Source organism: Leucoraja erinacea, chromosome 14, assembly GCF_028641065.1.
Source record: "Leucoraja erinacea ecotype New England chromosome 14, Leri_hhj_1, whole genome shotgun sequence".
Taxonomy (NCBI): domain Eukaryota; kingdom Metazoa; phylum Chordata; class Chondrichthyes; order Rajiformes; family Rajidae; genus Leucoraja; species Leucoraja erinaceus.
Window position 1 is genome coordinate 6,194,736 of NC_073390.1, and position 27,679 is coordinate 6,222,414.

The 27,679-nt window shown below is 40.6% G+C and overlaps 1 protein-coding gene across 9 annotated transcripts in view; it reads right to left on the reverse strand.

The window, feature by feature from the left end:
* The window catches only part of lrch3 (leucine-rich repeats and calponin homology (CH) domain containing 3), a 124,716-nt gene that overhangs the window by 52,227 nt on the left and 44,810 nt on the right, over positions 1-27,679 (reverse strand). For all 9 annotated transcript variants that reach the window (XM_055645438.1, XM_055645434.1, XM_055645435.1 and 6 more), the window contains exons 4-11: positions 23,627-23,732; positions 19,730-19,866; positions 14,500-14,612; positions 8,070-8,163; positions 7,151-7,262; positions 5,791-5,939; positions 4,921-5,009; positions 1,935-1,989 (exon numbers count right to left, since the gene is read on the reverse strand). In XM_055645438.1, the coding sequence (XP_055501413.1) occupies positions 1,935-1,989; positions 4,921-5,009; positions 5,791-5,939; positions 7,151-7,262; positions 8,070-8,163; positions 14,500-14,612; positions 19,730-19,866; positions 23,627-23,732 (855 nt within the window). The remainder of the gene's footprint in view (positions 1-1,934; positions 1,990-4,920; positions 5,010-5,790; positions 5,940-7,150; positions 7,263-8,069; positions 8,164-14,499; positions 14,613-19,729; positions 19,867-23,626; positions 23,733-27,679) is intronic.

Sequence of the window (27,679 nt, forward strand, 5' to 3'; positions counted from 1 at the left end):
CGCAGGAATTAATCTGATGAATCTTGCCTGGATAAAGTGGATGTGGAGTTAATGTTTTTACTAGTGGGAGAGTCTTGGATCAGAGGCTATGGCCTCAGAATAAAAGGACATACCTTTAGAAAGGAGATGAGGAGGAATTTATTTAGTCAGAGGATAGTGAATCTGTGGAATTCCTTGCCACAGATGGCTGTGTTAATAGATTAGCTAAGTCAATAGATAATTTTTAAGATGGGTGATTGATAGATTCTTGATTAGTATGGGTGTCAGCGGTAATGGGGAGAAGGCAGGAGAATATGGTTGAGAGGGAAAGATAGATCAGCCATGACTGAATGGCAGAGCAGACTTGATGAGCAGAATGGCCGAATGCTGCTCCTACAATTTATGAACTTATCTTCGATGAACAACTTCTATCACAAATATATCTTATGTAGGAAGATGAGAGTTATACAGTTGTAGTCAGATGCGGTCTCACCAAAGCCTCAAATACTTCAGCAAACACATATACTCAAATCAACTTGCAATAAAAAACAACCTATTGTTTGCTTGGATAACAGATAGCTGTAAACATAGAAAATGCTGGAGTAACTCAGCAGGTTAGGCAGCATCTCTGGAGAACATGGATAGGTAATGTTTCGGGTCAGGACCCTTTTTCAGGTGGTGGTGGGGGAGGGGAAAGAAAGCTGGAGGACATGGGGCAGGACAACGCCTGGTACGTGATAAGTGGAAGATAGACACAAAATGCTGGAGTAACTAAGCGGGACAGGCAGCACCCCTGGAGAGAAGGAATGGGCGACGTTTTGGGTTGAGACCTTTCTTCAGACTGAGATCAATCAGCTGAGTTACTCCAGCATTTTGTGTCTATCTTCGATGTAAACCCGCATCTGCAGTTCTTTCCGACACATGATACGTGGATAGAGGCGAGGGGGGGCTGGGAGAAGGTTTTGTTAGGCAGATAGTTGGACACAGGCTAGAGATAAAAAAGACAAAAAAGACATTTGGATAGCCAATGTGCACATTGTGAAGCCAGAAGAATGACTATAGGTGGAAGGAGCAAAATGAGTGTGAGTTCAGGTGGAGCACAGGGATGAGACTGGGAAGGGACGAAAAATTGTGTAGTTCTTGCACAAGGGCACCCAGGTCCCCTTGAATACAAACATCTTTCCAATTGCTCACTCACCACCAACCATTAAAAAAAAACTAATGCTAAGTTCTTCAAGTTCCTCATTCATACCAAACCTGGAATTCTCTACTATTTGTGGAAAGTTTACACCGTCACCCTCTGCAGAGACAGCCACAGAATATTTGTTTAATATCTCTGCTATTTCCTACTTCTCCAATTAATTTGTCCCGTCTCCTTTTGGGATCAACGTAAACTATTTTTCCCTATGTATCTATAAAAAATGTTGCATTTTGTATTGTTCTTCACAATGTTACTCTCATGTCTTTCTTTCCATTTCTTTATCAATGCCATTGACCCCCTTTGTTGAATTCTGATTTTTTTCCTCCCCAATTTGCACATAATAAATTGGTAATAATTTGCCCATAATAAATAATCTGGTATCATTTATTTATTATTTTTCATTTATTTATTATGTTTCTCAATCTGCGACATAACCCAGTTGTCAAAGAAGCTTTTCAGGGGTACAGCTTTGGGCCAGCAAGGAATATCCACGCCATCTAAACCATATACGTTTAGGTGTATGGTCACCGTGAGTGATGGGCTTATGGCATCAATGGCATGCTAAAATAACGCGCTAAACAGTTCTATTTATCTTTATTTTTAATTTAATTTTGGCATTATAATCTTGCTTCAGTTGTAGATCTAGATTTTTTCAGATAAATTAAACATTCAATATTGCTGCGTTAAGATATCTCAACTGCCATATATAATTTATAGAAGGAATCTTAGAAATTATCAACTAAATAATAATTACCACATTTTGACCAGTAGGCGAAACGTTTGAGAGCAAGCCAGCTTCTGAAAATTCACTGTAAAGCCAAAATGAAATTTCACATGAAATGAGGCAGTGCAAGTTCATCTTAAAGAATAATGTCTAAACATATGCTTGTCAAATGACTATTAGCGCAAATGAAATTCTACGTTTCCTAATTTTCAGAAGAGAGAGAATTTGCAAGATTGAATTCTGCTCCTTACAATGCTTATTGAGAGCTAATAAATCTACAAATTATTCTGGATTTCCTTTTAAAACTACCAGTTTACTAATCCAATAAATCTGAATTCACAGAGTATTTAATGCAATAAATCTGAATTCACAGTGCCTTTAATGCCTGCTGTCATTCGCCATCAGAATCTCCTGGACCCTTACCAGGATATGTTTAAAGCCAATTATAATCCCTTACTCAAGAAATTGAATAATCTGATTAAATTCTGGAAAACACTTCCGATGTCCTTAATAGGCAGAATAAATGCTATTAAAATGGTTTTCTTACCACAAATTCTATACCTATTTCAATCAATACCTATATATCTCCCAAAAAAGTTTTTCAAAAAATTGGACTCAGACATTACAAATTTTATATGGGATTATAAATCCCATAGAATACAAATAGCACACCTTAATAAACGAAAAGAGCTGGGGGGTCTAGCGCTCCCTAATTTTATGTATTATAATTGGGCAGTAAATATTAAAAATATGATTCACCTGCTGGACAATTCTGCACAGCAGGCGGACTGGATGGTAATGGAAAAAGGGGACTGCTCCCCGAGTAATATAGGAGCGACCATCCTCTCACCAATAAATTTGAATAATAAAAATTATAATAAAAATCCAATTATACATAACACAATAAGAACATGAGAACAAATAAAACAGAATTTAAAATTAAGAAACCTATCTCTTTTAATACCAATAGTCAATAATCCATCGTTTAAACCATCAATCATAGACAAATCATTTATACAAAGGAAAAGAATGGGAATTAAAACGCTCGAAGATCTGTATGAATTGGGGAATTTACTATCATTTCAACAACTACAACTGAAATATAATTTGAAAAATAACCAATATTTTAAATATCTTCAAATTTGTGATTATCTGAAAAAACACACAAAAGACTATCATAATATGCCTTCTGACTTATTGGATGAAGCAATGAAGACCAAGGCGGAATCAGCTAATTTAATATCGTACCTATATAATATAATTTTAAACATAGAAATACCCACAACAGATGGAATTAGAAAAGATTGGGAACAAGAATTAGCTATAAAAATCTCAAAAGAGACCTGGGATAATCATTTACTACAGGTGCATAAATGTTCGATCAACGTACGACATACGCTCATTCAATTTAAAACATTACATAGATTATATTATTCAAAAACTAAATTAAATAAAATCTTCCCTAATGTCTCACCAATCTGTGATAAATGCCTGTGTCAAGAAGCTACCATAGCGCACTCTTTTGTTTTTTGTACAAAAATCCAAAAATTCTGGTGTGAAATATTTGATATTTTTTCAAAATTGATCAAAATAAAACTGGTACCAAAACCAGAATGGATTATCTTCGGAATATCGGAAGGTAACCCTGAATTAAACGTGTTTCAGAAGAATTTATTTAATTACGGGCTAATAATGGGAAAAAAGCTTATACCTAAATTTTGGAAAAATGCGCCGACACCAACAACAAAAATGAGATTCCTTCAAGCAGGTAAAGCAGACCAATTCCAAAAGACGTGGTCTATGTTTCTGGACCTATTACAAGTATGAGGTGCAATAGTAATTAAAAAAAAAAAACAAATATATAAATAAGTGGTATCAGGACCTGGTAACGGGAGGTAAAACAACAAAAACAGGCTTGGTTGGTAGTCCCCTTTCTGCGGAGTTTAATGTTATAATAGAGCGATTGTTTCTATTTTCTCTTTCTTTCTTTTCTAGGGTCTATTTTCTCACTTTACTTCCTTCTCTAACTTCTTTCCTAAGGGGCTTTCTTTTCCCAACACTCTTGCACTTCACGATTCTCTTGCACTTTCTGTACTTTCCTTACTTCTACCTTTTTCTTAAAGCTCAAAAAAAATGAAGCGGTACAAAAAATGTATTAAGATATATGTGTTGTGTAGGATTGTAATTTACCGTACTTCTAATAAAAATAAAATTAAAAAAAAAAAAAAAAAAAAGAATCTCCTGGACCCAATGGGCTAATTTCTGAAAATGTTTTTTATATTTATGTCACACATGGGAAGCCTAATTGTATCATTGTAAAAAGCCAAATAATCAGAGTTTAATCATTTTACACACTCAGCTATTCAGAAAGTGAAACTCAGTGGGTAATGGTTTCATTGCCAGCATACTCCCACTCTGCCGCTTCATGATGTCAGAGAACTAAAGAAAAGAGGAACCACGAAAGAAAATGCAACAGCCTTCATTCAGTCCCTCATACTACATGCCCACTCAGCTGCTTGGCTTTCACTTAAAAATATGAGGCAAAATAAAAATGACTTATTTGTCCAAATGTCCAGCACTCATGATTATTATATTCATCTAGATATGTGTTTACCTATTAGTCAAAATAAACATCCCCTATACAATGCATATTTTACTCAATTAATATTCATATGGAACACACACTACATTGTACAATAAACAAGAAATGGGTGCACTTACAAGTAGGACACAGGGAAATATGTGGGGAAAAAAAAAGTGGGGAGGGGGGGGGGTGGTTGTTAGTATGTATTATTACCTAAAATTGGAGAATTCAATGGTCATACCGTCAGGTTGAAAGCTACCCATGCAGAATTTTATACGTGTATAAAAATTACAATACTGTGTCTACATACGTTGTTCGGGTTATTTACAAAACTGTCGTTTAAAATTGATATTTTTAAAGTTGTCATTTTAAAATATGCAAATCATCTTCATTGTTGCATGCAAATGCAGTATATTTAAGCAGAGGCGTTACCTAGTCTGTGTAGGATTCTGTTGGATCCAGCTGCTCCCATTCTCCGATCTTTGAGAATCTCCAGTAAGCTTTGATTTCACTGGAGAACCCTTCAAAAAGAGGAAAACCTTTCACCATTAATCCTATCAAAGCACAATGGAACTAATTAACCAGTCTTGTGAAACAGGAAATCTAGACGATGAAACTTGTCTCTGCCCAAAACGTAGAACAGTTCAGCCCACGCTGTGTCAGCTAAATAGGATGCCTCCTTAAACAACTTATTTCTGCCTGCAGATTGTCCATATCACTCCATATTCATGTGACTATCTGAAGGCCTCTTCAATAATACCGTAGTATGTGCTTCCACAATGATATGCATCATTGTCTATTACTGATTTGGACGAGGTGATTGAAGGCTTTGTGGCAAAGTTTGCAGGTGATACGAAAATAAGTGGAGGGGCAGGTAGCCAAATGTACAACTTATCCTGCCTTGCCATCCTTGTCCCTCCTCCTTACTGGAACGTGCTGTATTTAAGATATAACTATCTTAAGACTTTAGGAGATGTGCTCACTGTTCCCAAAATGCTCTCTCATTGAATGGCCAGTCACCAGTACAAGGTCCAGTATGGGCCCTCAGCCAGTTGGACTATTATTTACTGTTTCAGGAAGCCATCGGATACACCCATCATAATTTATCTGTTATCTTTTATTGTTTACCCATAACTCTTATTCATGCAAGAAACAACATAATGAATAAAATCATATACAAGAGGTTATTGTATTGGCAAGGATGATTCAATAATCTAATTAAAAAACACATTTACCCGGCAAACCACTTTACATGTTAACACCCCCACTGTTTTATGCGATAAATGAAACATTGATGTTTACCTCATGGTTAATACGTCTCTTTTCTATATATGCCATAAATTGTGAGCTGAGGCTGGTGGAACCAGGACGCTTTGACATTCGCACTTCCTCATCCTCTTCCTCTGTGGCACAGCTATCAATGTAATCAATCTGTTCTAGATCATGTTCAACTGGAATAAAAGCAATATTTTCAACCTACTGTAGTACGTAAATTATTTATCGCACAAAGCATACATTGTGCCCATGAATCTTAGCTTTTGGAGACAAAGTCATACAGCTCGAAAACAGGTCTTTGTTCCCACTCATCCACAATGACCAAGATGCCCGACACAAGTTTGTCTCATTTGGTCAATATCCCCATAAACCTTCCCATCCAGGTACCTATTCAAATGTTTTTAAAATGTTGTTATTGTACCTGCCTCAACTACCTCTACTGACAGCTCTTTCTCCCACCACCCTCTGGTGGAAAGGTTGTCCTTCAGTTTCCTATTAATGCTTTCCCCTCACCTTAAATCTATGTATTCTGGCTCCTGATTCCCCTTTCCGGGATTTAAAAATAGACTATGTGTATTCACATGTGTATCAATTCCCCTTGTGATTTTAAACACTTCTATAAGATCATCATTTAGCCTCCTGCACCCCAAGAAAATATCTATGAAAAAAATATCTACAAGGATATAATTTCTATAATTTTTTTCACAATAAATTGAAGGAACCCAGATGTGATTTAGGATTTTGTAAAGTGGGACATAAACTGAAGTTGCCACTCACAGCAACATAATGGTTCATGTATTTTACACATTTTATCTATCACTAACCTAACCAGTTTACCAAGATTTGAAACTAAAGCTGCAAATAGTCCGGATATTTTCTTACAACCCATTAGTGACCTCCCCAAATCACCTAAAATCCGCACCACAGACTTTCTTTCCTAGCTTGTGCTTGGAATTGAAGCAAAATATATTTTACATAATGTTAGCAGAATCTACATACATATTTGCTTTATTCAAAATAAGGTAGATTGGTTTTGGGGGCAGGTTTCTCCTTTCCAAAGAATATACACATGATCTTAGAAGCCATTTCAAATATCTACAATTTTATACCATTTAAGTCATGGCATCTGCAGCCTTGAAAATGAACACTGTGTTTTTATTAAATAAATGGCTGTGTAAATTGTAATATTTATGAATGTGCTCTTATCCGATGTGAGCAATCTTTAGAAATTGCAGATTAAATGCCGCCCGAAGCCGACTTTGTGCTCCTACTCTTAAGTTAAGAATGAAAGAAATGTTAACAAGCACAGAATATTTCTTCATTTTGACTGCGTTAATGTACATATTCAACTGTTGAGGTAGCATCTAACAGACTGAATTTACTTTACCTATGCCATTTGGCATGGGTCGATGTTCATGATGCTGACCCTCTCTTCGCAGCCGCTGCTCCTTTGAAATTTCAACCATTCTTTGTGGAAGATCAGTAAATTCATCAGCAGGCTACAACAAGATTAACAAAGATTAAAATAAAAAAATCTTGTATCACTATAATAAACCTTGTATTTCCGATACTGTAAAACACCAACCGATAAATAGGACAGTATTTCAACAGAAAAAATATTGGGTTCGGATCTGTCTACCCACATATGAAGCAAATCATATACAAGGTCAAATTACTCTAAAGATTATGTCATTACATGGTGTTTGACAATTTTATTGCTCACCACTGATCTACAGCTGTAAATTCAGATTCAAGTATACATTGTCCTATTAATAATTGGAAGAGAAGAATCAGTAAATAGTTACTCAGTGGAGGCAAGAAGCAAAATGTTAAAAGGGGTAGAGGCCAATGTCAACAAACAAAAAAAAAGATAATTGCTAGTACTGTACTAGTTTCAGCAGACAGACATCCAAAATAAATGTTGGTTACTGAACTTATATTATAATAAAACCATTAAGTACCAGGAGAAATCCAACTTGGTTGGAGACAATTAAAGACCTGAGAGTGGTATATTTTATTAATGGCAATGTACAGATCTCAGAGATGTACAACTAATATATAGAATCAATTCTTTTCAACAACTTGTACTGCATATTTAAGTAATGCTATGAAACACAAACATTCCTTTAAAATACATTTGGACAAGTACATGGATATGAAAAGTTTAGAAGGATATGGGCCAAATACAGGCAGGTGGGACTCGTGTAGATGGGGCATCATGGCTGGTGTGGGGAAGTTGGGCTGCTCTATGGCTCTGACAAGCCAGATGTGGTCTGGGTATTATATTATGAAAGCGTGTTACATACCTCATTCCCTGACCACCTCTTATCTCCACTGTCAACGCTGTTAAAGCCAGAGTCCAATGCTCCGTATGGACGGCCTGAGAAATACTCTTCCTGACTGTGAAAAGAGTAAAGATCGATCACAAGAAGATCTAATTGAAGAAAAATTGATGAGGAAAAATACCTACAAACTCATTTAATTACGTTATCACGAGGAATTCCAAGATTTTACACACAAAAGCCAATAATTATGGTCATAGGCTTTTACAAGTAGTTAATTTGCATTTTCATTGGTTCTAAACCAGATAATCGCAGTCCCTCAAGACAAAGTAGTTAGTTATTGACCAGGAAGCATGGTGCCCCAGTAGATGTCAACGATGCTGAAATGGAGATGGTCAAGAGCTTCAAGTTCCAATGCATAAATATCACCAATAATTTGAGCTGGACCAACAACATTGGCTGAGAAAGCACACCATCATCTCTAGTTCCTAACGATGTTCAGCATTATTGTCACGTATATCGAGGTACAGTGAAAAACATTTGTTGCGTGCTAACCAGCCAGCGGAAAGGCAATACACGATTACAATCGAGCCATTCACAGTGCACAGATACATGATAAAGGAATAACGTTTAGTGCAAGGTAAAGCCAGCAAAGTCTGATCAAAAATATTCCGAGGTTCCACTATGAGGTATATAATAGTTCAACTGTTCTCTGGTTGCGGTAGGATGGTTCAGTGGCCTGATAACAGCTGGGACGAAACTGTCCCTGAATCCGGTGGTGTGCATTTGCACACTTCTATACCTTTTGCCCAATGGGAGAGGGGAGACGAGGGAGTGGCCCGGGTGTGACTCATCCTTGATTGTGCTGCTGGCCTTGCCGAGGAAGCACGATGTATAAATGGTGTCAATGGAAGTGAGGTTTGGTTTGTGTGATGGTCAGGGCTGCTACCACAATTCGCTGCAATTTATTGTGGTCGTGGATGGAGCTGTTCCCAATTGATGTTTTCACAAAGATTCTCCCAAAGACAGCAATTGCAGAGTTATGGATATAGCCCAGTGCATTATACAAATCAGCCTCCCGCTCATTGACTCTACACCTCGTGCTGCCTCAGGAAATAAGGATCATTTTCCCCTCTGTCATTCCATCTTCTCCCCTCTCAACCACCAAATTGAGGAACAACTTCTTCCCAGCTGGTATCACACTTCTGAATGGTTCTCCATAAACTTGGGTGTAATCCCAATATTCCAATCTCCTTTGTGGCGGACATTACAGTTTTTAATCTAATATAACAGAATGGAAGTTCAAAGAGCACCCTCTCATCTTTCAGTGAGGCAATTCAGTTAACTGAACTCAATATTGCAATTTTGTTCATTCATCCAATCAACAATTTATACACCTCCTATCCCCTAATTTCTTATAATTATTAGCAGTTTTAGTTTTTATGACCTGATAAAAGGTCAATAGGTGAGAAACATTATGAGGCACCCTCTTTTGAAATAGGTCTGACTGATTTACCAAGTTACTCTAGCTTTTTATTTGCTTTAGAACTATAATGGACACTACAAGTAAAAGAACTACAAATGATAGGATTGCTATTACCATTGTGAGTGGAGCTTGCAAATCTGCCAGAAGTATCTGAACACTAATCAAGAGAAAATGTGAGACTTTTCTTTCCTTTTAAAAACATTGAAAGAAAATCCAACAGATTCTGGTTCAGGATATGCAAGGTTCCCTTGCAGATTTGTTCTGCCGAAATACATCCAGATAATCTTAATAGTCAAACATTCTAAAATACAAAAGGTATTCCTATCACAAATTTGTCTAATGCTGTGAAATAAAAGAACTGCAACTACCAACAAGGGCATCTATTGAAATGCTTCAGAAAAAGGCGGATGATACATCAGTAGTCAGATGATGTATCAATATCTCGATATACATACCCAAATCTTGCAAAGACCAATAAAAATGTTAGTTGGAGACTTACTCTGCAACGTTAGTAAAATTTGCAGAATAGTGAGATAATAACATTATAATATTGTGGACAAAAATGCTGGAGAAATTCAGCGGGTGAGACAGCATCTATGGAGCGAAGGAAATAGGCAACGTTTCGGGTCGAGATCCTTCTCAAGACAATTTTTATGTTCATTTTATATTTTTATCCTGTCCATTTCTAATGTTAATATCCCAATCTGAAATGAGTGTTTAATTTTATTCTGATACGATTGAAAGAGAAAATAAACTAAGTAAAAATGTGAATTTAAAAAAGCAGCATCAACATAAAAAGCACCAGAAATGTAATACTATAATGTCAAGGGAAGATTGAAAAAAAAGTTGTAGACCAGTAAGCTCTGTTTATAGAAAGGACAATAACACAACATTCTGATATCAGTAATTAAGTAATTTTAGGAAAAAAGCAATCTCCAAACAGTCAACAAACTGGGTGACATGTTCACTTATTCAAGTACATGACTGTGCCAATAACTTTTTACTGTCGTCAATGCCAATTTCACATAAGTTTAGTGCCAGATATAAATTACATGGGGTTCTCAGAATTGTTGAAAAGGTTTATTAATGTTGAATAACGTAGTCCATTCCTACTTCAAACCATTTTAATATTATACCCTAAGATAATGCGGTTGACTTCCATTTTTCATCAGAATGTGTACGAGAACTGCAGTTACTATAACACTAAAAATCAGTCTGCCTGGCTCCTTCTTAATTAATGTTATAATGATCAAGGGAAAGGAATGAGATTTGTCAGATAGGCACAATTCAGCAGATATCAGATAGCAATTCAGCTGGCCTTAACATAACACAGACAAATTATTGCACTAAATGCTAACGTGTCCAGACATCCTCTGTATCTCCATTAGTTATGACGCAATGCTGTTAAATAACAGTTTCAATTTATTGTGGAAATACAACAACTGTACTTGGAGGTAAATTTAAAGACAGACTGACTTAATATTGATTTTTTTAAATTGCTGCTCCCCTTCCAACACTCACAAGGATACATAAATACACTGTTACCTAAGCTGCATTTGACACTATGATCTTCATCAAGGCATGCATCTTATGAAAACTTACCGTGTTTACAACAAGCTATTCATTAAAGTATTTGAAAAAGCTGATCAGATTTATTTTCATTATGAGGACATAATTGCAGATATCAGCATGTAAAGTTCATTCCTAAATACCCCAAGGATAGTGACAGTGAGCTGTTCAGAATATACTCCAATATGTTGTTGGATGGGCCAGGGAATGCAGGATTTAAACCCATCAACAGTGAAAGAATCATGGTAAGAAAGCATCGTGCAAGACTTGTATGAAAATCTGCAGGTGGTGTTCAAATAAGTCTGTTGCACTTGACTATAGAATTGTGGAGGTTCCAGAGTCCCTGCAATGAATATTGCAGCCATGTTCACTATTGCTGGAGGGAGTGAATGTTTACGAGAGTGGACTGGATGTCATTCAAGTGGACAACTGTATCTTGGAGTTAAACGTCTTGAAGTTGTTGGCATAATGGGCCTGTCCTACTTCGGCGATTGTTTGGGTGACTACAGGCGACTGCCGCAAAACTTTCAACATGCTGAACATTTTTCAGCGACAGTGGCAACATTTTTGCTGTCGTAGGTTGTCGTAGGTGTTGTCGTAGGTTGACATAGGTGCTGTAGTAGGTTGTCGCCTGGTGTCGTAGGTGAATTCCATTAAAACTAGTCCCTGGCAGTCGCCTAAAGAGTTGCCTACGTGGGACAGGCCCATCACACTCATTTGGCAAGTGGGGAGCATCACATCACTTCTGATTTGTGCCTTGTTGATGGTGAAACAGCTTCCATTACAAAGTGTCTTGTTGCAGGATATCCTGCTCAGACTTGTATTTGTAATCATAGGGTTTATGTGCCAAGTATAGTTACATTTCTAGTCAATCCTGACCTCTCAGTATGTTGAGAAGATGGGACATGGCAGTGCTAATTGTCAAGCACCAATTAAATTGGTGGCTTTGAATCCTCCTCTGCTCCCTTGGCATATGGGGTTCCACAGGGCTCAATTTTAGGGCCCCTGCTTTTCTCCCTTTATCTACTTCCACTGGGCTCAATTTTAAGAAGGCATGGCATCTCCTTTCACTTTTACGCGGATGATAGCCAGTTGTATATGCCACTCAGGAAAGAAGATAATTATTCCCTAAAATCACTTCTGTCTTGTCTTGAGGACATTAAGTCCTGGATGGCCTTAAACTTTCTGGGACTTAAAGAAAAAAAGACAGAAGTGATTTTGTTCGGACCTAATGGCTGCCGTGAACCTCCCTTTGTTGACTTGGGTCCACTGGCAGTGTTCGTAAAGCCAACAGTTTTAAACCTGGGTTTTATGATGGACGGTGATTTTAAATTAGATAAACAAATAGGCGCAGTGGTTAAGTCCAGCTTCTTTCACCTAAGGAAGCTGGCAAAGGTGAAGCCCATTCTCGAGCGGCAGCATTTTGAAACAGTAATCCATGCCTTTATTTCATCTCGGCTGGATTACTGTAACGCACTCTACTCTGGAGTCTCACGAGCTTTGTTGGCTCGTCTCCAGCTGGTCCAAAATGCTGCCGCTCGCCTTTTAACCGGAATTCGAAAGAGGGAGCACATTACGCCAATTTTGGCCTCCCTGCACTGGCTCCCAGTGCACTTTCGAGTTCATTTTAAAATTCTTTTATTTGTTTTTAAATCATTGAATGGCCTCGCCCCGCTTTACCTCTCTGAGCTGCTCCACCTATATGCTCCTGCCCGGTGCCTCAGGTCAGGGGATCAGCTGCTCCTTGAGGTACCAAGGTCTAAGCGGAAGCTCAGAGGGGATAGAGCCTTTTCTGTTGCTGCCCCGGCACTCTGGAACACCTTGCCGCTGCAGATCAGACAGGCCCCTTCACTGTCCATCTTTAAATCCTCCCTAAAAACTCACTTTTATTCACTGGCTTTCGACACTGGCTGAGACTTTGTTCCTGTTTTAGTGCTTTTAATGTCTTTTAATTTTTACTGTTTTTATAGTCCTGTCGTCTTAATGGTTTTAGTAGTTTGTAATAACTTTTTGTTGACTTCCCATGTACAGCACTTTGTGGTAACTGATGTTGTCTAAAAGCGCTTTATAAATAAAGTTATTATTATTATTATTATTATTATTATTATAAGGGTAGATTAAATTCCCTCTTATTAGAGAAGTGTCTATATAAGTGTATCAGCTCAGCTTTACCCATGCTACTTAGGTACGTTGAAGCCAAGTACAGCAGCATTACTACGCACAACAGCTACAAGCACAACAGCACTAGTCCAATGGGGTAGAGAAATTCGTTGTTTTTCATGGTTTGGCAGCGTTAGGACTGCCAGGGATACCAATATTCTCTCCCAAAAGTGATTGTAGCAAAGATTCATCAGATTAGATTAGTTTATTTTATTGCGGTGCAATTAAATACTTTGTTCACATGAAGCTAACATTACACTGGTTACAGGACTGCCATATGAGGAATGGTTATGTAGATCAGGCCTGCATTCCCTAGTGATGAGAGACCTTTGAAACTCAGGATGATTACATGGAGGATGCTTCTCCCGGCTTAGGAGCTGCGAAATAAGAGTCAGTCTCAGAATAAGTCAGATAGGACCGAGATGAGATAAACCTGTTCATGCAGAGGTGGGTGAATCTTTGGAATTCTGTACCTTGGAGGCTATGGAGGGTTAATTAATAAATTCATTCATCACAATATATTGATAGATTTCTGGATAGTAAGGATATCAAGAAATCTGCTGATAGTACAGGAAGATGCCATGCAGGTAGAAGATCTGCCATGATCTTGATGAATGGCAGAACAGCTCAAGTCAAATAGCCTACCTCTGCTCCAACATGATATTAAACAGAGAAAGATCTGGTATGTGTGGAAACTAATCAGTCTTAAAATTCTGTGGTTGCAGTGGCTACGGATATATTAAGCTAATCGACTATTTAATTGCCCCTGTTATGAAAGGAATGTATTTATAATTTTCACAGCTTTCATTCGAGATACCATGTACACATAATTTTTTTCTCTATGTCAACGTTTGTTAATTTAGCCTCATGCACATTCATTTATTATCAATAAAGTTGTTTCAAAATCTGCCATAAATCTTTAAACTGAAGATCAAGATCGATTGCAAAACTGAATTCCAGTCATTAAGAATGATTGTGAATTACAAAAGTATTCCTAAATGTGTTCAAACTCCAAATATCTTAGCAAATCAAACATTTTAAGTTTTATTTGCGAAGATAACAGCCATTTTAACGAGCAAATTTTGCAAAATTGATTCACCAATGATGGTCATGTAGGAAAACATTTTAAACTGATTGCAGATTTTAACCACCTTAGTGATTGGCACATTCTTCCAGGTTAAGATAGATTAAATGTGAAGCATCCAAATTGCTAAATAGCTCAGCCTCGTGTTTATTTACCATGGGTTGAAACCAACTGGCCTCGTTCTGTCATATTCTGGCAGATCCGGAACACTCTTACACGCTTCAATATTCAGGTATTTGAAAATATGGATTTTCCCCTTTATACAAATCTGGAAGAAAAGAATGCATGCTCAATTCAGTATCTAATATTATGACGAAGCTCGATAACAATAACCTAACACTTCATTAATAAAGGTAAATGCTGGCTATATCATTTTTTTTAAATGACAAAATTGTTAAGATTGGCAATAAATGAATTAATATGAACAATGCGTCCAAAATCATTGCAGTCATAGACATTTCTCTAAGTTCTATGTAGAAATATTTTCTTCCAATGATGAATCGTTGAATTCTCTATCCCAATGGATGATGGAAGCTGGACCATTGAGTATTTAAAGTGGAGGTGGATAAATATTTGATAGATCGAAGAATAAAGGCAATAGAGAAATGGGGGATAACTGGAATTGAAGATAGTTTACATTAACATGATCAAATTGCATTTTCTCCAGACCCGCTGTTATGCCACCATTTTGCGTCTATCTTTGATCATATTAAATGATGGGACCGGCTTATGAAGGGTCTGATGGCCTACGTTTGATCAACTTCCTTCATCGGTCTAAATATTAAAAGATTAACAGATATTTTAGTAGGAAAGAACTGCTGATGCTGGTTTAAATCGAAGGGAGACAAAATGCTGGAGTAACTCAGGCAGCATCTCTGCAGAGAAGGAATGGGTGACTTTTGCGTTGAGACCCTTCTTCAGACTGAAGAAACCACGACCCAAAACATCACCCGTTCCTCCAGCATTTTGTGTCTACCAACAGATATTTTTAGTATCTTGTATTAAAAAATTTAGTATGTATATTTTATGTAGTAATATAAAGACAAAATGAGAAATAAGAAAAGTGGGAAGGAAATCTTCACTAAATCAGTTTCTTGTGTCCTCACGCTTGTTTTGAGAGTTCTGTGCTGGCTGGTGAGGCAAATGAGTGCCCATAGATTCCACCAAAGTCAGAACTGGGGGGTGGGGGTGCTATGGAGTTGATAGTGATGGCAAGTGAGCACTATGTGAGATGATTTCCGGTTATGAAGCATGTTTCGCCAAAAAAGTGGAGGGTCTGCAGCCCTCCGCCTCAGCTGGGGGTCCACGGAAGTTGGAAGAATTCTGCTTACTGGGAATAAAGACCTGAGACAGCCATCTATCGGGCGTGAACCGCTAACTCATGCCGATTCACACTTACCCACATGGGCCGCGGAACCGGGGGAGCTGCCTCCACTTTTTTGGCGAGAAGCTTCATAACCCGAAATTATCCGGCCCGCAGGCATATTTTTCTCTTCTGCTGAGGACCTCCGACATCCAGAATCTCAGAACAAGCGCACAGTGAGCGCGGCAAAACCAAAGTTCATAGAACAGAGCTCCGCTCTATGATCTTTGGGCAAAACCACGACCAGCCATGGCGGAAACGGACTGCCCCCCACAAATTTTATTTATGGGCGCCTTTCAAGAGTCTCAAGGACACCTTACAAAAATTTAGCAGGTAGAAGAAAAACATGTAAGGGGAATGAAATAAATAGTAGAGACATGACTAGTACACAAAGTAAATACAGAATTCAATACAAAACACAGTATGAGGCAATTAATGCACAGAAAAAATGGACGGCACGTGGGGCTAAGGATAGGCAGAGGTGAAGAGATGGGTCTTGAGGGGGACTGGAAGATGGTGAGGGACACGGAATTGCGGAATCAGTTGGGGGAGGGAATTCCAGAGCCTGGGAGCTGCCCTGGAGAAGGCTCTGTCCCCAAAACTGCTGAGGTTGGACTTGTGGATGGAGAGGAGACCAGCTGATGTGGATCTGAGGGACCGTGAGGGTTGGTAGGGGGAGAGGAGGTCAGTGAGATATGGGGGGGGCAGATGGTGGAGGGCTTTGTAGGTGGGGATCAGGATTTTGTAGGTGATCAGGTGGGAGATGGGAAGCCAGTGAAGTTGTTTGAGGACTGGAGTGATGTGATGCCAGGATTTGGTATGGGTGATGAGTCGGGCGGCTGTGTTCTGGACCAGTTGGAGTCGGTTGATGTAGGTGGAGCTGATGCCAAGGAGAAGTGAGTTGCAATAGTCCAGTCGGGAAGAGATGAAGGCATGGATGAGTCTTTCAGCAGTGGGCGGTGTGAGAGAGGGTCTGAGTTTGGCGATGTTGCGGAGATGAAAGAAGGAGGTTTTAATGACATGGCGGATGTGAGGCTCAAGGGAGAGGGTGGAATCAAAGATCACGCCAAGCTTGCGGGCCTGGGGAGATGGGGAGACAGTGGTGCCGTCGATGGTGCGAGTGGGGTTATTGATTTTGTTGAGTGTGGCTTTGGAGCCTATGAGGAGGAATTCTGTCTTATCGCTGTTGAGTTTGAGGAAATTATGTTGCATCCAGGTTTTTATAGCTGACAAACAGGAGTTGATATGGGAGAGGGGGGGGGGATTTGATGCCAAGGTAGATTGGGTGTCATCAGCGTAACAGTGGAAGTCCAGATTGAAGTGGCGGAGTATCTGACCAAGGGGGAGGATGTAGATGATGAAGAGCAGGGGGCCGAGTACGGAGCCTTGGGGAACGCCTTGAGTGACTGTGGCTGTAGCAGAGGTGTGGTTATGGAGAGAGATGAAGTGGGATCTGTAGTGTATGTAAATGTATTGTGGTAGTCAAAATATAATTGTTACAGTTGGTGTAAATATCTATGGAACCAATTTGGATTATTATTCTGTTAAATCAACTGAAGGTTCCAATCACACAAGGTTTTAGTTTATATTCAGGAAAGTCGAAAAGCGGCAAAGGAGAATTAAAAATGGCCCTCACCCTCCCGTCTCCCCAGGCCAGTGATGTTATGGACGAGAGGGTCTGGACCAATTGCTGACAAGTTCCGCCCCCCGGCGACGTCATGTCCGTTATTTGGGTTTTCAGCGATGCGTCCGTTATTTGGCTTTTCCGCGATCCGCCCTTTCGGTGAGTTGGCTTTTCGGCGACGTTTCCATTCGGTTTTTTGGCTTCCATTTCTTCGCTTTGGCATCTCGTCCTTTGACACCATGTCCGGGTACCGTATGACTTCAAACTGTGCATTACAAGCCTTGAATATCTGGGCCTCTGATTATTTTCTAATGTTCTAGAGCTTTGAAAGCTTCAAAAAGCTTTGAATACAGAAATAAGGATGTCTTACTGTAATTGCATAGGGTTGTGGCGAAACGGTATCAGAAGCATTGAATAGCTTTTTGGCCTCCTTCTCCAAGAAAGAATGCCGTTGTGATAGGACTGTAGCAAAGGCTCCTTAAGTTTGGTCCAAGGAAGACAGGTTTGTTATACGAGGAGAGATCGAAAGGACTAGAATTGAATTGTATTCACAAGGGTTTTAAAGAATGAGAGCACATCTCATTCATTCTGGATGCAGAGATGATTCCCCGAGCTGAGAAGCCTTGAACTGGAGATCACTCACAAAATAAAGGATGGGATGTTTAGGACTGAGTTAAGAGGAAATTTGATATTGAATGATTTCTGGATAATACCGGAAACAAGACATAATTAGATAGTGCTGGAAAAATGCCTGCCACGATTTTATTGAATGTTCGTGCAAACTCGGGAAACATGCCCTACTCCTCTTCATATTTCTCATTCTTATCTCTAAGTTCATGCACTCTGAAGCCTTTTCACTAAATAGAATGTACTCTGATCTTTTCTTGTTGATCTATGCTTCAACTCATTTGCCTACGAGCTCTGCCTATTTAGTTATTTAATAACTAACTATTATTACAATACTTAGTAATATTAACAAAGTATTGAATACTTAGTTTTTCTATTTTCATCTGTAACATTTATTGCAATGCCGACTGCTACATCAAACCTGGCCTCCATCCCCTTTTAAGTCATTCATATGGTTAGTAGTGGAAACTGTGGAGATCGAGCTAGAATACTTGACTATTATTCTTATTCTGAATTTCCTGCTACTGAGCCAATCTCCTAATATCATTAATAATTTGCTTTTAATTATTTGTGTTTCATCGTTAACTAAATATTTCTATGTGAGACATTATTTAAGACATCCTGGAAATACATCCAAATAATATGTTCACTTGAAAACACTGACGATGAAAATTTTCAAGCCTGTCATCGCAAATATCTTGAAAGTTTTTAACCTGAGCAATTATTAGTGGGTTAAGTGAGGCAATTGTAACAACTTTCAATCTTAGGATGGGATACCATGTGCCCAAAGTAGCAAGGATTCACATTAATTATGGATTTTGAATAGAAACACAATCATGATTTCTGGCAACACCAGCTTTGTAAAGTAAATTAGTTAGTGACGTCTGAAATACATATCGTATTTCCCGGCTATGAAGACGTACCTGCAATGAAGAGACACCTGCGTCGAAGACGCACCCCCAATTTAAGTTGCTAAATTTTTGAAAAAAAGGATGGCGGTACAGGATCAAGGGTTTGGTTTAGTCCAGGGGTCAGCAACATCGCCTGCGTGCCCTAGGACTGGCTGCAGTTCCCAGATCACTCACGTACCCAGGTCTGGCTGCAGTTCCCAGGTCACCTGCCCCGGGACAGACAGGGAGAGGGGCAGAGAGAGACAGACAGAGACACAGAGACAGAGAGAGAGATATATGGTGGTGGTTGGCTACCCACCAACCACCACCTCCACCGGTTGCGCCTGTGCCGAAGGACAACGTGGCTGGCTGGCGGGCCGGCAGAAGGCGCTGAAGTGGAGGCCGTTTCCACTGTCCGGTTCCAGCAGCCGCTCGCAGCCACCCGATCTACTGCCCTCCCCGGCCACAATGCGATGGCTCCGCACCCGGAGCGCCGTGGCAGCGGTGAATGGGTTGCTGGCATGATCCCCGACCCCCTCCTTCTCAACCCTCCTGCCTGTGCTGACCCGAGCCAGACTTCCCACACGCTGTGAAAGGAACTCTCTCCCCCTCCCCCCAGTGGCGCTGCCCTTTTACAGCCGCTTCCCATCAGTTGCCAGCAGTGAGGGACAAACTTGGCTATCCCTCAGTACAGCAACATCGTTCTTGATGTTGCTGTACTAAAGGATAGTCAAGTCTATCTTTCTTGGCTAACAACCTAACCTTCAGCCTCCAAGGAGCAGGTATATTTTCATGCCTTATTTTTGGGTTAAAAATAGCGTCTTCATTGCCGGGAAATACGGTAATTGACAAATAATAAGAATCAAGTCTGTGGCACTTACCTGTGCAGGTGGAGACTGTAGAGGATTATTATCTAATATAATTGTTTGAAGATGTCGCAAATTTCTATAACAGACTGGAATTGTTGTCACTTTATTGCAGGAGATGTCTAATCGTACTAGTGGTAAATCTGCAATTTCTAACAAGATAATGAACATTTAATTACACATCACATTAAAAGACAAGATCCTTTATAAAACAACCCCTCACTTAAATGCAAATCTGAAAATTAAAATTAGATGGTCAATGATTATGCTTCAGAAACTTGCATTGGTATACATTGTATTCATCAGTAACAGCTGATAGAAAAGATATTGTGATTTAATACCAAACCATATTTTATTAAACTGGTTCCAACTGATTTCAAAGGTGTTAAAACATAAATTGTTGAATATCATTGAACCTAGGGGGCGCTGTCCAGTTGGGTATGGCTGCCCTGCCTGCAGCTGTCCGTCCTTTCACTCCTTTTTTTTAATTTTTAGTATGTTAAAAAGTGTTTGTTTGGAGGTCTATTCTTTTTATGTGTGGGGGGTGGAGGAGGGGTGGGGGTTGGGGAAGGGGGAAACTGTATTTCTCAGTCACTACCTGGTCGGAGAGGCAGCTTTCCCCCGAGCAGCATCTTCGACCCTTCCTCGCGGCCTACCATCGGGGTCTGGAGCGCCATTTCCCGAGGGGACCGGCCAGAACCACGGCTTCAGCCGCGGCACAGCGCTGGAGCGCTATCTCGGAGCTGAGCAGGTGATGCCTTACCCGGGTCGCCGCGCTGGAGCTCCGGTGAGCAAAGTCCACCGATGAACATCGTGGAGCTACGGGACTGCGGTGCAGACAGCCGCGGGCAGCGGCGCTGACCTTAAACATCGCGGAGCCTGGGATCTCTCGCCAGGATCGCCAGTGGTGGAGCTCCATCCAGCGCGGCCTGTTGGCTTCGAAAATCTCTGTTGGCCTCGGTCTACGGTAAGGATGCTGCCGTTCCAGGCATCCCAAGCCGCTGAGAGGGTTCTCCCGACGCTGGAGCACCATCATCTAGCGAGAAGGGCCTGAAACATCAGGCCCCGTAGCAGCAACTGCGGAGGCCTCAATAGGTCCGACTATGGGTGGACAAGGGGATAGGGACTGGACTTTGCGCCTTCCCTCACAGTGGGAACCATTATGGGGGGATGTTTTTATGTTTTATGTTAAATTTCTTTATAATGTTTTGTTGTATTCTTATTAATGTGCTGCAATGGCAACTTGAATTTCACTACACCAATTGGTGTATGTGACAATAAATGAGCCTTACCTTATGAACTTTGAACTATTTCATTCAAATTATCTGAATTAGTAATTTTCATTATTCAATTCCTGTCCTGAATCATTCCTCTCACATAAGTGAACTAATACTAGCATCCTATCTGATCCCAGGACAATGCCCCAGTGTTGAGGTTCTGATTACAATCTATTGGTTGTGTTGCTCAGACCTCCTTGTTTTTACACCAAATTCTTGAAAAACACTACTTGATAAACACAAGGAAATGGTTTAGAATATTTTGAAACTTGTAAATTAAAGGATTACATTTAATTATGCTTTTTCCATGACATGGTATTAGCACTAATTTCCCAGTGAAGCTGATAAGTTTAAAGCAGCACAGTAAACAATACTATGGTTGTTATAAGAGAGAATGTGAACCAGGGCCACATTGTGTCATATGGGCAGATGGGAACTGGGACCTGTGAGCGGGAGGGACCACGTCAAACATTAGCTGGCATAATGCTGAACTATAGGGATTTTTGGACAGAGGATTTTTGGAATTTGACTGTATTTTTCTTATCTTTTCCTGGTTGGTGAAAACCTTTTGCGGTGCCCGCTATCCAAACAGATCAGATAATACTGCGCATAAATATAATCCAGCCAATGCTGAGGGAGACGTGATAGAAGTATATAAAATTATGAGAGGCATATATAGGTGAGATAGCCAGGACCTTTCTTCTCCCCCCCCCCCCCCCCCCCCCCGGGTGGAAATGCCAAAGACGAGAGAGTATAGCTTTAATATGATAGGAGCAAAGTTTAAAGGTGATTTTTTAACTTTATACAAAAAGTGTTGGGTATCTGAAACGAGCCGCCAGGGGTGATGGTGGCAGCAGAAACCATAGTGGCGTGCAAGAGGCTTTCAGACAGAAACATTGGTGTGAGGGGAATGGAGGGATATAAATTATATGCAGGCAGGTGAGATTAGTTTGGCTTGGCAACATATTCAGCATTAACCTTGAGGGCCAAAGGGGTTGATCCTCCCCTGTAAGTTTCAATATTCTATGTTCCATGTGCAGGATATTTCACTGATTTTTGATAGTTCAAATAATATTAAAAATGGCATCAAACAACAGTTTTGGTCACATAAAAATTGAAATGCTGGGAATAGTCAGTAGGTCATTCTAAATTGGATGTCGTTGAACGGCATTGAACTAAAAAAAACTTACATATGAAACAAAATCATAACTTCCATCTTGCTAGTTTCCACATTAGATATTATCATAATGTAATTTTTACCAAAAGATTTTCCACTCAAAAGATTGGCGATGACTCATGTTAGGTGATTCATTACTGATGAATTTCATTACAATGATTTCATTACTGATGCTCACAAAAGAAAATACATATGATGTAGCAGAGCTACTCCCAGTAATTATGCAAATTAAACATGAAATTGGAGCATGGAATATACTTTTCATTGAGCTACAAGACAAAAAACAAATCTTTAGTTTTTAAAACATTTTGTTTGGATTAAGACTGTTACTTTGTGATTTTGCCAGATTCTAACTGCAACCAACAGTAGCGGCAAGATCAGCAGCCTCGGGAAATGACCCTGGAATATTTATGCCTCTATGTGAAGTTGAAGTTGAAAGATATAGCATGGTAACAGGCCCACCAAGTCCACAACGACCATCGATCACCCGTTTTACACCATATATTTTTCCATTTGTGTACCTACTCCCTACACACCAGGGTCAATTTACAGAGGCCAATTAATCTACAAACCCGCATGTCTTTGGGATGTGGGAGGAAACCACACAGGCACGTGCCATCAGGGAAGGCAAGGTAGGCAGTGCCTACCCTGATTAAAATTATAAAAAGGTAATTATTAAATATAAATAGTAAAGATTTCCAATTAATTTACTAAATTCAGTATTTATTATTAATAAGTTATTATTTAAATAATCGATTTTTGGTAGGCATAACTCTCCTGTGCCTTTCGTCTGCAGTATGTGTAATATGCGTAATTATATTCAACTCATGTGCCATGGACGCATGAGTTGAACATAGTACAACGGGCAATAAAGGCAGCTGAAATTCTGCCTTTGCACCATGGACTGCGCGCAAGGTGCTGCGCGTGCCCACAGGAGAGGAGACCAATCTGCGCATGCGCGGTTTTTAAGATGTTTTAAAAGTCGACTGACACATGCGCAGGTTTCATGATGTTCTGCGCATGCGCGATTTTCACGATTTTTTTAAAGTCTGCCTTGTGCCTACCCTGAGTAATTACTCACGGCACATGCCTGAAACCACAGCACCTGTAGGAAACCCATGCGGTTACAGGGGAAAAAGTGCGGAGTTTGTAAAATTATCGCTCCCGAGATCAGGATCAAACCTGGGCTTCTGGAACAGTGAGGCAGTGGCGCTGCCATTGTGCCGCACTGTTTTATAGATTAAGTTACAACAAACTCATATCTGCAACTTAAGCTGAGAACAACTGGAGAGTCATCGTGTATTTGTTTTCTTTATGAACAATAGAATGCATTGTCAGTACAACATATTAATCTGTAAATATTTGCAGACTTTTCTGTGAACGAAAACCAAGGAAATGCATAAATCTTACACACACCACCACAAAAATCTTAAATTTTCTTGCGGAAAAAAAACTAACCATCTGGTAGAGTTACTAAGTGATTTCTCCTTAAGTTCAGGTCTCTTAAAATCTCCAGGTTTCCGATCTGTGGCGGTAATGTGTGTATCTCATTGCAGCTGACATCCTGCAATTTTGTAAAGAAACAAAGAAATTAGTTAAATACTTCTAGTCAACTGACTGACTGATTAACTCCTCCATTCTCACTTGAGGCACCAAACAAAGACCTACAAATAAACTAATACTCCAATCACTGTTTAAATTATTTAGCTACCCTGTAAACACAGCCCCATCATACTGACCCAGAATGAGTCAAATGTTTTTGAAATGTATTGTCATTTTCCACATTGGTTCCGGGCAAGGAAGCATACCAAACTTCCTTCTTCTTCTTAGAAAGTAGAGGCGTTGGTGTGATTATTTTGACGGTGGCTTCAATGTGAATGGTCCAGGACAAAATGTTGTTGATATTTATGAGAAGGAACTTGAGAGCCCTCTGCTATCTCCACATCGGCACCATTAAAGTAAGGATTATGCTTATGGAAAATGGAACAATACAGGGCTGTAAAATAATACTAAATTATAGAAAATTAGAGGTTGCAAGAACAGAGAGTTTATTTGAAAGTGGCAGGAACATTTAAAAGTCTTTTAGATATGAGATTCTTGACAATGAGTATGTAGCGTAGTAGTGGAAATTCAAAGAGGATTTACTAAATCAATGTTTTATTAATCCCTACATGGTGTGTTGTATCGAATGATTTTTTTTTCGATAGGCAGATGATTGGACAAAGGCCAGAGATGAAAAACAAAAGGTATGAGATAGAATCGAAGAGGTGTAGGCATGAATCCAGAGGAAGAAATGTAAGTGGAGGGTGAGGGTGAGGGAGGGGAGATGAGAAATGAGAGCAAGTCCAGGTGGTGCATAGGGAAGGGGGCGCGGGTATTATAGTTAACTAAAAGTGAGAATTTTATGTTCATACTGTTAGGTTGTAAGCTACTCAAGCGGAATATGAAGTGCTGTTCTTTGAGTTTATGTGTGGCATCATTCTGGCAATGGAAGAGGAAAGGCCAGGACAGAAAAGTCAGAATGGGAAAGGGAGTTAAAATGGTTAGCAATCAAGAGATCCAGTATGCTATGGAAGACCGGGCGCAAGTGTTCGGCGAAATGGTCAGAGTATACGTTTGGTCTCGCCGACGTAAAGGAGCCTGCGTTAGGAAAATCTCAAACTCATCCAGGGGTATGAGAGTGACACTGACAGGAGTTAGCATGAGGTGTCACACCTAAGGTTCAGGCAGAGAGTAGATGGGTGAACGGCAGGAATGGGACTAGGCAGAATGCACAGTAATCCCTCCAAAACAGGTTATCTCTTTCGATACTGTTGTTGGTGGCCTTATTTACATCGGTGAGACCAAGTGTAGACTTGGCAACCGTTACGTTTGGCCCACCAAGGGCTGCTGGATCTACCTTAGAACCTATTGGTATGAACATTGAATTTTCAAATTTTAGATACGTTTAACCTAATCCGCCATGTTTATCCCCTTCTCATCAATCCCCGTTAAAGACGTCAAGGATCTTAGTTAAGATCTTTGCAATTTGAAATCCCAGAGGACTGGAGTAGCTGATGTTTTCCTTTGAGGCTGCGAGTGTAGCTGCTCTCCGCCCCCAGCATCACCGACTCCCGCCTGACGGCCTCGGGAGCGGGCCCGCCCATTACCCAGCCGGCCACTGCTCAGGGCCTAGCCACCCGATAGGGCGGGCCCACCTGGGGCGGCTGCCCGAAGACATCCCTCTAGCAGCAGCGACTACAAAAATGGCAGCTGTGGCCGGCTGACCACGATCAACAGCGCCACCTCTGGTCGAGTGGCGACTCTGCAGCCCGACCGCCGTCAGCAGCGCCAACTCTGGTTGAGTGGCGTCTATGCAGCCTGACCGATGACAACAGCGCCACCCCTGGTCAGTTGGTGTTATGACAGCCTCCGGTTACAAGCACAGCTTCTCATTGCACATTGGACATTTCAAACTTTGGTTTCCTGTCCTACCCTGCTTGAATCGAACCGCAGAACTTTCGGCATCCGACCACTTTGGACTTTGATGTATATTTGCAGTTTGCTCACTGTAGTTTTTTCTATTTGACTCTGCCTTAACTTAATATTGCTATTAGTTTCTTGTTGCTGATGTCTTTCTCCCGATCCCCTGCTGGTCGATGTGACTGGTTTATCCCTCATTCATCCTGCGGTTTTTGGGTTGGTCTTCTGGCACTCCTCGGCATACCTCAGGATCGGCCACAGCCGGAACGTCGACTACGCCCGCTGACCCCTCCGTCCAGACACAGCAAGAGCTGCCCTCAATCTTGCTTCCGCACCATTTTTCGACGTCTGCCCTCACGATCTGCCTGTAAGTTTACGAGTCAGGCTGCCGCATTTTGTTATCTTGTTCGTTTTCCTGCCTCCCGTTCTGGGGAGGGGGGTCCTGTAGCGGCACCTAGTGGTTAGGTCACTCTTGCTATACAAATCCTCGGCAGTCACAGGAAGGAGTCACGGGGTATAGGGGTGTACCCTAGTATATAAGAACCGACCTTCCCTCTCTCGCTCTCTTCCTCTTCCTTCATGAGTGTCCTGTCACCTCAGCAGGAGCTCAACCGAGCCCACGTGGCAACAGCCTCTCAGCAACAACAATGACTATTATGTTAGAGTGCTGAACATGCATGTATATCTAACCTACAATGCTTGAATAAAGAATCCATTTATTCACAACGTCTATATTCTAAAGAATTCTGTCGATAGGCAATACAATTTAGTTTTTGTCCTGTCCAAAACTGCAAGAAATTGTGAAGAGTTGTGAATGTAGGCCAGTCCATCATCACACAGACCCTACATTTACTCTATCTACACTTCACGCTGCCTCGGGAAAGCAGTTAACATAATTAAGGACTTTCTTCACCCACATCATTCCCACTTCTCCCATCTCCCATCAGACAAACAATACAAAAGCTTGAAAGCACGTACTACCAGATTCAGAAACAGTTTATTCCACGTAGTTAGCAGATGACTGACCGTCCTCCCATAAGCTAGGGTCTTGGCCCGCTTTCAGCCAACTTCTTTTCAGTCCTTGGACTTTTTCACTGCAACTGCTACATGATTATGCACTCTGGTATTTTAGTCTTTGCACAACCGGTTCCACTTGAGTATGGCTTGACTATATTTATTTGTAGTATGACTTGACTGGAGAGCACGTAAACAAAGCATTTCACTATGTCTCAGTATCCATGACAATAATAAACTAATATTAAAAGCCGGACATTTCACCAGCTGTTCCAAGCCTCCGGAATACAGTACTGAAAAAAACAGGAAGGGTCTGAAGGTTTTTTTTTATAAATGCATGTTTCTCTCAAAACTATGTATGAAAAGGAAGTTACTGTTGACCATTTTGGGAAATATTACACGTTTCAAATTGTGGATTAGATCTCTATTTTGGAATGCATTCAGATCATTTTTAAGGTTTGTATTCTCATGAACACATGTAACATACATATCCCTACATACGACATCATGTAATCATTTTTATTTCAAATTGAAAAACAATATTGCTGTCAGATTACTTCAAACAACTTTTTAGACTGTGGCTGCATTGGAAGTGGTGATGAACTGTTGCAGAATGTATGGAGCCGCTAATCCAACAGTGCTATTAGGTCAACAATGGGACCCGTTGGGCCCCAGTCACACAGGAGGCCTGGTCCCCCAACGCAACCCATTCCCTAATGCAACATTCCACCAGATGGAGTCGGTGTTCGTCACGGCACCATGAGTTTCGAAGAGCTGGTGGAGAAAATCTCCTCTGAGAATGGCATGAGGGAGAGTTACCGCAACGGCGGCGTGGGGGGACAGGTAGACCGCTGGTGGGGACCGCCATTGCCGCAGGCGGCGGAGAGCGATGCGGTGGAGCTGGGGCAGTGGCCCAGAGAGACTGCAGGATCTGGACCAGGGCCTCCACTAAACTCGGCCCCTCTGGGGCCCCTGGAGCTGGGGCATCGGCCCCAGCCCCCCCCCGCCGCCAGTGGTGGGGGAGACGATAGACAA